The sequence below is a fragment of the Phyllopteryx taeniolatus genome, chromosome 7 (assembly GCF_024500385.1).
Source record: "Phyllopteryx taeniolatus isolate TA_2022b chromosome 7, UOR_Ptae_1.2, whole genome shotgun sequence".
NCBI lineage: Eukaryota > Metazoa > Chordata > Actinopteri > Syngnathiformes > Syngnathidae > Phyllopteryx > Phyllopteryx taeniolatus.
Window position 1 is genome coordinate 7,989,176 of NC_084508.1, and position 14,910 is coordinate 8,004,085.

A 14,910-nucleotide genomic window follows, 5' to 3' on the forward strand; every position below is an offset into this window, starting at 1 on the left:
ACAGCCAGGTTCAGGGTGTACCCCGCCTCCTGCCCGATGACAGCTGGGATAGGCTCCAGCACGCCCGCGACCAGCGTGAGGAGAAGCGGCTCAGAAAATGGATGGATGGATGGAGTTATGATGATGATGATGGAATTAAACGTATCTGAAGGCACAAGTGTAAAATTCAAATGTATTTACAATTCTAACAACAAAAACAACTATGTTTTTACATTTTAAAATCATGTATTGAGAATAAAAACTGTGATATCTTGTAACATTTGAACGTTTTCTCCAAATGTTTTGATGTTTGATTTCATGATGAGGATTTGCAGCAGGTCAATGAAACACCGCCAGCATGGCCCACGGGCTGTACTTTGGAAACCCCTGGTGGAACAGGATGTGACAGGAAACCAGAAAATGCAAAGATGTCATCATGTCATCCTTTTTCAAGACCCACAACGGCCCGCCCCTCCCGAACGACTCCCGGCTTATTTCTGTCAACAATTGACGATGCGGCCTCCGCAGCGTGCCATTGTTCAAATAATGCAATAATGCATGTGATCCCGGGAGGGAACGAAACACAAAAGGTCGTTGTCAATTGGTGGTTTGTTTGTGTCGGGTTCAGAATGTCCATACTGGGTGGGAAGTAAAACTAGTCAAACAAATCTGGAGTAGAGCTGAACACAAATTCTTCCCGGAAATGGGATGAATAGTGAATTTCAATCAGGCAGTTTGGAAGTCTGTTCATTGTAGGAGCTCATAGGTGAAAAACCGCGATACAGAGAGAGAACGCATCAAAAGAAAAAAGAAAACCCTCCCACATGCTGTAATCACATTCAAACGTATTTAAACACAATGGAAATGTATTTTATTCATTGTATGTTCAACAACAACAAAATATATATAGGGAGCGAATAGAAAGAAAATTAGCGAATAACGTCTGCCCTAAAAAGGGTTCGCAATTGCGTACAGATGCCACAAGATGGAGGCTAAAGCACTTTAAACAACAATCAACGCCATGCTTCTAGGACGTACGCAATCAGGAAGTCATGTTACATTCGCACTTTTTTGCAGTCGTTGAATTTATTCAACACGAACAAACCACCGTCACACGAGGCTCATACTGAAGTAGCATTCTAGCCTAAGGAAAGCACTAGGACACATGGGTAAACAAACTAAGTTATTCAACTCACCTTTTGACATTTCTACACATTCATAGTTGTGAGGGAGTACAGGCAAATTGTAATGTCAAACTACACGAGCTAGTTTAAGTCGTTTCGCGTTTGGCGGCGCACGAGGTGCATTCAAGGGCTGCCAACAAAACAGGGCGTCTCAAATGTCCCACTCCACATAGCAACAACAATATTCCACCAGATGTCGCCAAAGTAATACTTTTCTTCTGAGCCCAAAAACAACGAGTCGCCGAGCGTTTCAGCGGCTAACAGGACAGGTCCGAAAAAGAATTTGCAAACCGCAAATATGCAGAGGTTCGCTGTATATCCGGTCAGAGGTCGGAAATGATCGATTCAATGCCAAGCGATGTTCCAATACAATTTTGCAATTCCGAAGTCAGAAATTTGGAGATCCGAAATGTATGATTGGACTTTTTGTCTTTGACCGTTTCGGTTGTATGATTGGCCTTCTCATTGACTTTTGCTCGTTCGTGGGTCTTCCAAAGCACTTTTCCTCTTGGGAGGTCAGAAATATCCCAGTTGGGGTTCTTCAAGTGGCGTATACACCTCACCGAAGTTTGGAAATTTACGGCGTTCCAATGCACTTTTCCAAGTCAGTGGTGCTCTTTTCTTTTGGGAGAAGTTGAAAATGAACAATTTCAGTTCTTTGAGTGGCCGCTGACTTTTCCTCATCAGTGGGTGCAAAGTGTTGGCCTTTCAATGCACTTTTCCTCGTCAGAGGTGAGAAATAATGTCCACTTTAAGATCTTTGAGTGGTGTCTTTGTCCGAGTTGGGAAATTTGTGGCATTCCAATGCAAATTCTTATCCATTTGAGAGCTTTCAATCGTGTTCCCATGCAATTTTTCCCCGCATCAAAAAGTTCCCACTCTGAAAGTCAGAAATAAGACCAAATGGGCGTTTTCAATGCAATTTTCAAGGTCCGTTGAAATGTTGGTGTTTCCACCTAATTTTCCTTATGGAGAGCTCAGACATTTACCATTTACCATTTACCATTTACCATTTACCATTTACCATTTACCATTGTCCGAGTGCCACGCACAAATGAACATATTTGAGTTTCCCTTCTATGTCAAAGTTTGGCAATTTGCGGCACCCCGAATGCACTTTTAATGGCTGGAGGTCCCCCCAAATTTCCCAGCATGACTTTGTCACATTTGACTTGTCCAAATGTCTCATTTGGCCTCTTCGAGTGGCGTCCCGGTCAAGATCATTTTTCTCACTCTCAAAACGCCTTGTGCATATGTCTGTGTGTTCCATGGAGCTCTTTCGAGCAGCACGATTCACAAGACTTGAGCCTCTCCCTCTCTCCCCCTCTCCCCCGCTCCCTCTCTCCCTCTCTCTCTCGCTCTCTCGCTCTCTCACTCATTTAAGCGGCGGGGCTCAGCGCGGTGACTGCACTCACGCACAAGAACATGTCCACCCCGCAGTCTCAGCCAGTCACGCACACCTGCTCGCCGTGCACGGGCCCGGCCCGGCAATGTCCACTGACTGCTCTGCGCTTTGAAAGAGTTCTAAGAGCACCTGGTCTTCTCCCCCCCCCACCAGAGCGGAGTATAGTGGAGTAGCGGAGCTCCACCAGTGTCGTCCGCCTCCCACACCTTCAGCGGCTCTCGTGCACAGCCACCCCCATGGAACTCTAACTATGGATTACTGCCGCATACTGCTGCTGTCTGTCGTGCTGCATTTCGCAATCCGAGCAGGTAGGTCAACCCCCCTTCCGACAACCTCTCCATGCTTTGAATTGCCTGGGAGTATTTCTAGAGGGCAACTTGTTGCATGGTAACCGTTTGCTTGGAAATCCTCTTTACGCACGGTTTGCGCGGACGCACATTTTTGTTTCTTTTGTGGTGCGTGTGTGTGAAGCGATAACTGACACGCGAGGCAAGTGGACACCCGTGGATATCAAACACAGCCGCTTGCATTATTTAGATGGAGCGAGAGGGGGAGGGCGGGGGGGGAACAAACAAACAAACAAACAAACAAACAACCCGTGTAACCTGAGCAGAGGGTTTTCTGGTGGTTAATAAACATATTTTAGGGGGAGACGACCTTTTGATTTCATGCAAACGTGCAGCTGTGCTCTTCAATAAGTCTAACGTTAACAACACCGCAAGTGTCCAAATGTTCATAAGCGATGACCCCCGACCCTAAGGGTCAACACACTCGGAGGTGTGTTGCAGAACACGTTGGTGATTCCCGAACAGTTTGATGCCCACCAAAATCCATTTGAATGCTGTAGTTGGATGCCCCCCCCCCCTGCATGTCACTGTCAGCACCCAAAATGATCGATTTATATTGGGTAATTAAAATGAAATGCCATTTGATAGAGAGTCTGATTCAGAAAACCGTATTCATCCCCATAAATAAGTGAATTAATGTGGAGGAGGTGGCACGGTGTGAGACCGGTTAGCACATCTGCCTCACAGTTCTGAGGACCGGGGTTCAAATCCCGGCTCTGCCCGTGTGGCGTTTGCATGTTCTTCCCGGGCACGGTAGGTTAATTGAAGACTCTAAATTGCCCGTAGGTGTGAATGGTTGTTTGTTTGTACGTGCCCTGCGATTGGCTGGCGACCGGTTCAGGGCGTAGCCCGCCTCTCGCCCGCAGATAGCCGGGATCGGCTCCAGCGCAACCGCGACCCTCGTGAGGAGAAGCGCGACAGAAAATGGAGGGATGGAAATGTGGTGGAATCCACATGTCGATTTACGTTGAGCCAATCAAATACATTCTTGCGTTGTCGTTTTTATAAAGAATGATTGTGTGTGATTGGTCTTGCTCTCGATCATCAAGAAAGGATCGGAGGGAGTATGGTTGCGTCTTTTGTGTTAATCATTATGTCAATATTACGCAACGTTCCCGGGGAGAAATACATTTCAGAAACGCTTTCGGCGCCGGTTGAAGTCGAGCCGAGCCGACTTGAGTTTTTTCTCAGGTTGTTGTTGACGAGGAGCCAGTGGCGCGTCGCCGGCGGACAATATCTGCAGGCCGGCCCGCACGCTCGGGCTTACCTGTCATGTGACGTAGCGGGAAGTTTGTCTTAAGCTCTTCTCCGCACGCAGTATCAGTAGGCCTAATTCACCTTTCGTGTGCCACACTCCTCCGGTGAGAGTGCGCATGCGCAGCGCCCCCGGGCAAATATCGAGACGCAAGCGACAGCCGACGGGACAGCACCTGGCTTGTTTGCTGTCCTGTCATTGCGGCGATCACGCCACCGCTGACATACACCGCGACCGAATTCCACCTTTTAGGAGTAGAGAAAGGTTCTGCTTTTTTTTTGCTGTCAGAGACACTTTTACAGCTTGGGAACGCGCTTGTTTGCTTATCAGGTCTGGGAAAAGGCACAAAGAGTTTTTTTCTTCAGATACTCCCGATTCCTTTCTGATTTCAAAAACTTGTTAGGTTCACTGAACACTCAAAATTCTCCCCCAGGTTAGACTCAAGCTCATCCGCAACGTTAATAACAACATGAACAATGGAAAACAAATGGATGGATGGATGGATGAGCTAAGACAATTGATCATGATAATAATGGAGAGGCGCGAGTCTTTGTGTTTTTTTGCTTTTTGCGGTTGCACATGCACAATCATGCAAATGGGCGCTAAACAGTCAGAAAATAACACACAAGGATGCAGGAGATTTTTATGTCGACCAGTTCAATAGCTTGACGAATACAAAAGAACAGAATTACGAAAGGCAATCGTGTGGAACCCGTTGATATGAAAACATTGAGTGGCGAACATTGAAGGCTCCCTTGTGTTCTGTATAATTGGAATCTGTTGACAAAACACCACGTCGCTGCGCGTGGCGGTGTTGTCGCTACAAAGCTTTGTTGATGTTTGGGTCAGACATCGGGCCTTTAAGCCTGCGTATTACACGAGAAGAAGGTTTTGGGGAGTGCAGATGCTGCAGTGGCGGGAAGTCACCAAGTACTGTATAAATACTTTCTTATATACCCATCCTTTCCCCAAAAAAACATTTCACATCGTGGAAAAGTTCATTTATTTCCATACATTCCATTCAAAAAGTTGAACTTTTCTAGATCATGGATTCAGGGCCAAGTATTTCTTTGTTTCTTTTCACATAATTTGGGCTTCCAGCTCATAAAACCCCCGAAATCAGGAATTCCAAAAACGCCAACCATCCATCAGTGGCGTGCGATGCTGCATATTTTGCTGCATATCAATCCAATAGCGAGCGAATACAAGGCCACTATTCCCGATACCGATATCCCGATACTTTTCAATAATCCCATCCACGGCCTTATTTAAGAGATTGTTTTGATGTTGCCGGGTCCACGAATGCTTGGGTGGCGAATGCCTTGTGAAAAACATTCTCCATTTTTTTCACTTGTCTTCATTAGCTAATGTTGTTTATTATTTTGCCAGTTGACTACGTGAACAAAGCTATGGAAAAACATTGTTTTGATAGCATAAAAGTCAAGTCAAGGCTAGCTGTCTCCAAAAATGGGTATTTTTCATGGTGCCAAGTTGTGAAAAACAGCTATTGTGTCTAATTGGCAGTCAAACCTTTTCAGAGTCTGTACTTTGGACTTGTTCTTAAGTAAAGAAGTAGACTCCGTTTTTTTGGGGGGCTTTCGCCACCTCTTGTGTGCTGACATTGCCAAAACAATATGGCATTACAGTGCGAGTCAAAGAGGCGTGTTTTATCATGTAAAAATGATTAAATATGATTATCATTGGGATATTTAAAGATACATTTTATATAATATTCCAACTTCATTCTTTAAAATTACAAACTTTATTGCGACTTCATTCTCATATTATTCTGAATTTATTTTTCATTTGTTATTTTTTTTTTTACAAAAAATATGTTTGCACAATATTACCACTTCCCAACTGTATTCCGATTTTTCTCTCATAATATTCGGAATGGATTCTCCCCAATTTCAAGATAGCTTTGATAGAAGATACCAACTTTCTTATGGTCAAATTCCAATTTAGCAGGGGTACGCATGAATGCGTGGGTGAGCTTGAACGCGGTGGTATTCTCTCGTCATGGCCTCGTGCAGGTAGAGCACACGCATGACTTTTTGGGCCCGAGTGTTCCCTTGGCCTGCTGCAATCGCTGCAGGATGATATCATGCGCTGCTTAGTCCCGTCGGAACGCTGTTTGCTCACAGGCAGCACACACAAAAGCGCTTTATCATGCGGGAGGCCAAGCTGGACCACCACTGGGAACACAGTTTTTTATTTTGTCTTTTTTTCAATCTCTAACTGCGCTTTTGGACGTCATACATTTTGGCTCCATATCACTCCGCTTGTGAAACTCGTTAATCGGAGAAAATCTTCATTAAAGCAACACTATCCCGAGATTGTCTATGGTCAATAAAAGTCTGCTTGTATGTGTCGCTGCCCCCCCCCCGCAGTACCACCGCCTCTGCAGACGACCGCTATCCCTCCCAAACAAAATCCAAGCAGAACCGCGCTGTTGTCAGATACACAGATTAGTCCACTGAAAAGTCGAATGTTTACAGTATTTGTTTTTCTCCTTTTTGGTCATTTTTCTGCCTTACAGGCCACACAAAGCCTAGCATCACCCCCGCTGGACCCCACCTGGTGGTCCCGCTCAACGCGCCCTTCAACCTGCGCTGCCAGGGCGACAAGGAGATGCAGTGGCACCGGGAGGAGCGGCCCAAGGTGCGGGGGGAGCAGCGGACGGAGGGCGCGTCGGCGTTCCATGTGGCCCGCGCCCTGCCCGTCCACATGGGCCGCTACGTGTGCCTGGAGAGGACGAGCGGCCAGCAGACATCGATCTACGTCTTTGTCAACGGTAGCTGCATGTCTGACTGGAGAAGAGAAACAAACAAACAAACAAACAAACAAACAATTTGGAACGAACGCAATAACTACTGTATATTCTGGTGAAGACATTTGTGACATTTGATTAATTGATTCCCATAATATTCTGGCTTTATGCTTGTAAAATTACAACAAATAAATTATTGGATATTATGTCTATATTATCGTATTATTATTATTATTATTATTACTTCAAACAATTTGACAACTTTACTCTTGCAGTATTATGACTTTATCGTGATTATTACTGTTAAAAAAAAATCATCTAATTTTATGAATTGATTCTCATAAAATAGAAAATGCAAGGAATTTTAGAAATGTATTCTTGTAATATTCCGACTTTGTCTTTGTAAAAGTACAAAATTAATCATTTGATGTTACAACTTTTTAATATTCTGTCTTAATTCACTTTAAGAGAATAAAATATTCAGATTTTAATTCTCAACTATTTATTTTTATAAATTACATCTTTATCTAATATTCTCACAACGCTCGAGAAATTCAGAATTAATTCTCGTTCTAAATGTATTATGGCAAAATTTTTAGATTACAACTTCATTCTCGTTAAAAAAAAAAAAGTATATATAAAGACTTTACTTCCGCATTTGTTTTTTATGCAATGTGCCAACATTATCTTTCTTGTAAATGATTTTAGGAAACATTTTAAGGTTATGGATTTATTCTCATCAAATGACATTTGTTTCATTTTCAGAATATTCAGACTTTGTTCTTGTGAAATATTTGTGATATTCTATAGAACTTATGACTTGTGACTTTATTTTTGTGACTTGATTCTCCTAATTTTCTAAATTGATTCTCCACAAAATTAATGCTCCATTTTATATAAGCTCACAACTTCTTCTCATAAAATTATGAAACTCTACAAATATTCGGGCTTTATTCTTACAAATAAAATTATGCATTTCCGACTGTTTTCTCATAATATTACGACTTTTGTAAAATGAGCTTTTTTTGGAAAAAAACTTTTGTTTTGTATATTTCAATATCATACTCATAAAATGGCAAACTTTACGAATCTTGTGACTACATATATTCTCCCCAAAAAACGACCTTTTGTCGCAGTATTTCGACCTCATTTTTGTAAAATTACCATTTTTTCCCAACTGATATTAATATCGTACTTTATTCTCATAACGTTCTGGCTTTAGTATCGTAACATTACACAATTTTTCATATAATACTCCACTTTATTTTAGTATTCCGACTTTATTCTTGTAAAATTCTGATTTCTTCATTGGGATAGTTAAAGATACAGTTGATATAATATTACAACTTCATTCTTTAAAATTCCAAACTTTATCGTGACTTCGTTCTCATATTATTCTGAATGTATTTATTTATTTGTTTCTTACCAAAAACGTTTTGTACAATATTACCACTTTATTCTCATAAAATTCCCAACTGTATTCCGATTTTTCTCTCATAATATTCGGAATGGATTCTCCCCAATTCCAAGATAGCTTTGATATAATGTAGCAACTTTCTTATGGTCAAATTCCAATTTAGCAGGGGCACGCATGAATGCGTGGGTGAGCTTGAACGCGGTGGTATTCTCTCGTCATGGCCTCGTGCAGGCAGAGCACACGCATGACTTTTTGGGCCTGCTGCGATCGCTGCAGGATGACATCATGTCCCGTCGGAACGCTCCTTGCCCACAGGCAGCACACACAAAAGCGCTTTTCATGCGGGAGGCCAGGATGGACCACCACTGGGAACACAGTTTTTCTTTTCTTTTCTTTTCTTTTCTTTTCTTTTCTTTTCAATCTCTAACTGCGTTTTTGGACGTCATACATGTTGGCTCCATAACACTCCGCCTTTGAAACTCGTTAAGCAGAGAAAATCTTCATTAAAGCATAACGATCCTAAGATTGTCTTCTTCTTTTCCTTTGGGCTTGTCCCTTTAGGCGTCATCCTTTTCCATGGAAGCCCGTAAATCTCCTGCATCCTCCTCTCCAACACCAACTGCCCTCATGTCTTCCCTCACGACATCCATCAACCTTCTCTTTGCTCTTCCTCTCGCTCTCTTGCCTGGCAGCTCCATCCTCATCATCCTTCTACCAATATCCTCACTAGTTCTCCTCTGGATGTGTCCGAACCATCCAAGTCTGCTCTCTCGAACTTTGTCTCCAAAACATCGAACCTTGGCTGTCCCTCTGACTATCCATCCTGGTCACTCTGAGAGCGAACCTCAACCTCTTCTCTGCTTCCTGTCGTCTCTTCAGTGCCACAGTCTCGAATCCGTCCATCATGGCTGGCCTCGCCACTGTTTTGTAAACTTTGCCCTTCATCCTAGCAGAGACGATTCTGTCACGTAACACACCTGACACCTTCCTCCACCCGTTCCAACCTGCTTCTTCACTTCCTGACCGCACTCACCATTGCTCTGGACGGTTCACCCCAAGTATTTCAAGTCCTCCACCCTTACTATCTCTTCTCCTTGTAGCCTCACTCTTCCCCCACCACCCCTCTCATTCATGCACATATATTCTGTTTTACTTCGGCTCATCTTCATTCCTCTGCTTTCCAGTGCATGCCTCCGTCTTTCGAACTGTTCCTCCACCTGCTCCCTGCTTTCACTGCAGATCACAATGTCATCTGCAAACATCATGGTCCACGGGGATTCCAGTCTCACCTCATCTGTCAGCCTATCCATCACCACTGCAAACAGGAAGGGGCTCAGGGCTGATCCCTGATGCCTGCCCACCTCCACCTTAAATACGTCTGTCACACTTACAGCACACCTCACCGCTGTTCTGCTGGCCTCGTACATCTTCTGTCCTGAGTCTAGCCTCCACTACTCTTTCCCATAACTTCATTGTGTGGCTCATCCACTTTATTCCTCTATAGTTCCCACAGCTCTGCACATCACCCTTGTTCTTAAAAATGGGCCCCAGCACACTTTTCCTCCATTCCTCAGGCATCTTCTATTGACCAAGCTGGTCAAAACCTCCACAGCCACCTCTCCTAGATGCTTCCATACCTCCACAGGAATGTCATCAGGACCAACTGCCTTTCCATTTTTCATCCTCTTTAATGCCTTTCTAACTTCCTAGTCTTCTTCCCCACCACCAGAGTCCTCTTACACACCACCATCCTATGCCGTCTAGCCACACTCTCCCCTACCACTACCTTACAGTCGGTAACCTCCTTCAGATTACATCGTCTGCACAAGATGTCATCCACCTGCGTGCTTCTACCTCCGCTCTTGTAGGTCACCCTATGTTCCTGCTTTCTCTGGAAAAAAGTGTTCACTCCAGCCATTTGCATCCTTTTTGCAAAGTCTACCACCATCTGTCCCTCCAAGTTCCTTTCCCGGATGCCGTACTTACCTATCACTTCTTCATCACCCCTATTGCCTTCACCAACATATCCATTACAATCTGCACCAATCACGACTCTCTCTCTGTCTGGGATGCTGAGAACTACTTCGTCTAGCTCCTTCCAGAATTTCTCTTTCACCTCGAGGTCATATCCTACCTGTGGCGCACAGCCACAAAATAACACCGACTCCATTTCTCTTCCCATCTACACCATGGTCAAATAATTTCAACCCTGCCCCTAAACTTCTAGCCTTACTGCCTTTCCACCTGGTCTCCTGGACACACAACATATCAACCTTTCTCCTAATCATCATGTCAACCAACTCCCGAGATTTTCCTGCCATAGTCCCAACATTCAAAGTCCCCACATTCAGTTCGAGGCTCTGTGCTTTCCTCTTCTCTTTCTGCCCAAGAACCCGCTTTCCACCACCTCTTCGACTTCGACCCACAGTAGCTGAATTTCCACCGGCGCCTTGCAGATTGACGGCGCCGGTGGCGGACGTTGTTAACCCGCGCCACGACCGATCCGGTACGGAATTCTTTGGATGAACGCTAATATTTGTTTGGCAAGGTTTTAAGCCAGATGCCCTTCCTGACGCAAACCTCTACATTTATCCGGGCTTGGGACCGGCCTACAGTTTGCACTGGCTTGTGCCCCCCATAGGGCTGGATTATGCTAAATGCATGCGTATCCTAAAATTGTCTATGGTCAATAAAAGTGTATCTCCAATTTGTGCGAGTATTTTAACATCTTTAGCCTACCCACAACAAAATAATACTTTTCTTCATCTGTGTTTCAATTGAAAAAAGTAGATAATGATGTAGTATCATATAGTGTAAGTTACATTGGCAATACACTAAATAAATTATCTGAATCTGAATCAGCACTACTGAGCAGATTAGATTGACATGGCAACACATAAAAGCTTAAATCTGAATGGACAAAAAAAATCCACACCTTGGAAACAGTGCTGCCAAGAGAAATGCTACAAAATAAAGAGTCATATAGTCGGGCAGAATCCAAGCATCTCCAAAACTACTACTTTTCAAGAAAAACAAACAAGCACAGCATCGTTCAAGTTGGCATTCTAGCTCATATTGCTATCAAATACCGTTCCGCACCAACATCACAACACAACACTGCCACGAAATAATGTTCGATCATTAATTGAATGTGCAAAAAAAAACAAAAAACGAATTTGCTAATTATGCTGTCAGTCATTAAAATGGTAGGAAACCTCCCCTGGGCAGAAATAAAGCCTTAAGTACTTCACCAAAGCAAATTACTTCCTAAACTCTTTGCAGTGTAATATGCGGAAATGAAGCAGTGCGCACACGCTTCCTTTTGCGCCAAAGCATTACAAGCAATCCATTTTGAACAAAACAGGCGCATGCAAATTTGTCTAACTACCTAACTACGTTCACTTTTGATGGTTTCAAAAAATATCCAGTCTATCTGTCATGGCTCGCACAGAGTGAGGAAAGCTAATTTGTTCTCATGCTATTTTCAACACTTTAAAACTAACGTCAAAATAAAGACGTGGGGACAGGCCAATCGTATCAATTCCTGAAAAAATACGACCACCATATGCCGTTTCCACCTGACAGCGACGATATAGAAAATGTCTTCGCTAACCTTAGCACGTATACATCACAATTCTGAGGTTGGGGGTTTAAATCTCCTGTGTGCCCGTGATTGGTTGGCACCCAGACCTGACCCTATAGGAAGCGGATGGATGGATGGATGGAGAGCATCCAAAGCATCCAGTAGTTGCTGTTAGTTTACCGGAATGTCTCACTTGGATGAAACAAACAAGCGGAAAAAAGCAAAGGCACTCCGCGGCCCCGTTTCACCCGGTGCTGATGTTCTGTTTTGGCAGATCCCGACAACCCTTTCAGGAAATCGATGGTGTTCAACATCCTCACTCGCGTGGGCGCCGCCGCTTCCATCCCCTGCCTGGCGACCGATCCCAGCCTGTCCGACCTGCACCTGGAGACGTGCTCCGGCGCGCCCCTGGCCCCCGGCCTGCGCTTCTCCGCCAGCCCGGAGCGAGGCGTGGCGATCCGAGACGCGCGGAAGGCCTACGAGGGCTGCTACGTGTGCGCCGGCGCGCTGCGGGGGCGACACGTGCGCTCGCACAACTACCACCTGACCGTCAAGCCAGGTCGCCGCGCAGCTCCACTTTCCACACTGTGGTTTTACTGCGCCTTGGTGATCGTTGGAGGCAGGCCGAGAATATCCTCATAATTGTCTATTTCAAATCACGAAGGACAGATCTTTTTCAAAATGAAATCCAGCCTGTGTGAACTCAATGGATGACTCATCAGTCACTTAATCAGTGTTTCAGAGAAAAAGCGAGCTGCCTTTGATCCTCTCCCTCTCTCTCTCTCTGCCCGTCATTCGTTCCCTTCTTCCATCCTTTCCTCCACCCTCCTTTTTGTCCTTCCGTCATTTGTTCTTTTCTTACACTGCACATCTTTCCTCCCTTCCTTCCAACTTTTCATGTTTCCCTTCTAACTTTCTTTCCTTCCATCTTTTATACCTTCCTTCCTCCCACAATCTCTTCCTTCCATCCTTTCATGCTGCCTTTTTACTTCCTTTCCGTCCTTTCTACTTTTCTTCCGTTCATCGTTTCCTCATTCTTCCTTTAATTCCTCCCATCCATCATGCGCTTCTTCCGTCATTCTTTCCTTCCTTCCTTCCTTCTATCTTTAATTATTTCCTTCCTTTCTTAATCGCTTCTTCCTTTCTTCCATCTTTAATTCTTTCCATCCTTTCTTCCCTCTCTCCTTTCCTTCCTGCCTAATTTTGTTTCGTTGATTGGTTGGTTACCACTTATGGGGGTTAATAACAAATACACATTTATGGCATGCACTCTTTCATAGTTTCAAGTTTCTCACCATTCCCAAATCTAAAAATTCCGTTTCAGTTCACACAGGTCAAATTTGATCCGGAACACCTACAGTGTACGCAATTTAGAAAGATTTTCATTTTTGTGTATTTTGGGTCACTTTGGTTCAATATCAGGGTGAAAGATTACCTTTCAGGCATTTTTATTTTTGTCAAATTGGACCCAAACAGTAAGGGTTATGTAGATGTACAGATATTTGTGTCCAAATACGAACCTGGTAAAAGTACATTTGTTTTTAAAGGCGTTGAGTAAAAGTACAAAGTTATGAGCGACATAAAGACTCAAGTAACGTATCGTCAAATCTACTCAAGTACAGTAACCAAATGTTTGTACTTGGGACTCGTACAGGGAAATGTGTTCTTCGCCAGTCGATGACGTTTTTCATCGTTCCCCTTTTAGTCCCCGCGGCGCCCCCTGTCATCGAGATGCAAGCGCCCGAGCGGGTCATCCTCACCCTAAACGAGGGTCTGGCCCTCACCTGCAACACCACCAACGTCAACGGCGAGATCAAGCTCAAGTGGGTCGCCCCGCCCGGCTCGGTGAGACACTTTTGCCTTCTTCTACCGCTTTGCGTTTCCGTGGACGTTTTCTCGTACCGAAAACACTGCAACTTGTCCAAGTGTCAGATATACATTGTCGGGCACATTTATCCAATTTGGAAATAATCAGTCCCTCTTTAAGCCTCCTGTTACGTTTGTTTGTCAGGAACAGCGATAATGCTCCAGGGTCAATTTGACCCGGGGCATGTTTTATGATCCAAAAGTGTCAAGGAAAAAAAAAAAGAAAGGAAAAAAACCTCTTTACATTAACTATTTCTCATTATCTATCACATTAGTCACCATTTCAATCAATATTTATAATTGCACACACTTTAAGCCAACACAACAACTTCACGATGGGTCAATTTGACCCGTTATCCAAATGTATCAGAGGCTGCAAAAAAAATCCCAATAAGACTATTTCATTATTAACTTACTCATTTACAACTCAATACAACCCAACCACTTTACAACGGGTCAATTTGACCCGTCATCCAAAAGGGTAAGAAACTGACAAAAAGATTCCAATAAGACTTTATTTATACCTCATTATTAACTCCCCTGCGGTCACTTATTCTTCATGAAACCTAACAAATTTATAGTCGGTCAATTGGACCTGTTATTCAAACGTGTCAGAAATGGGAACAAAAATATCCCAAACATTGTTTATACAGTATTGACGTCATTATTAAGTCCATTACTCACCATTTCAATCTATAGCCTGGTTTACATGGAGCCTTGTATTCGGATTAGAAACCCAAAGAGACTAGAAATGCTCCGCCTTGACGTAAATGCGTGGTGATGCCATCATTTACACACTTGTTAATCAGTAATATTCCTTTATTAAGCCACTATTACTTTACCACTAACAAATGTAAAATTGTCAAAATCTGAAATAAAATCCCCATTAAACATTGCTGATATCTCATCAACTACATTTGTCAACATTTCTGTCAATACTGATAGTTAAATCCACTTTTACACTCCACTTCCTTTAATATACCTGTAATATTCGCTGAAGTGAGGACTCAAATTCAAATGTTAAGTCTTTTGCAACTTTGGAGGGAGGCCCTCTGAATCTGGGCCCAAAACTATCTAAGCCACAAATGCTCATAATAATGAATC

At 43.6% G+C, this 14,910-nt stretch overlaps 1 protein-coding gene across 4 annotated transcripts in view; it reads left to right on the top strand.

Moving 5' to 3' along the window:
* Nucleotides 1-2,531: 2,531 nt before the first annotated feature.
* kita (KIT proto-oncogene, receptor tyrosine kinase a) overlaps nt 2,532-14,910 on the top strand; it is a 39,390-nt gene continuing 27,011 nt past the window's right edge. For all 4 annotated transcript variants that reach the window (XM_061778343.1, XM_061778347.1, XM_061778346.1 and 1 more), the window contains exons 1-4: nt 2,532-2,876; nt 6,710-6,964; nt 12,215-12,499; nt 13,646-13,785. In XM_061778343.1, coding sequence (XP_061634327.1) covers nt 2,819-2,876; nt 6,710-6,964; nt 12,215-12,499; nt 13,646-13,785 — 738 coding nt within the window. In that variant the 5' untranslated portion in view covers nt 2,532-2,818. The remainder of the gene's footprint in view (nt 2,877-6,709; nt 6,965-12,214; nt 12,500-13,645; nt 13,786-14,910) is intronic.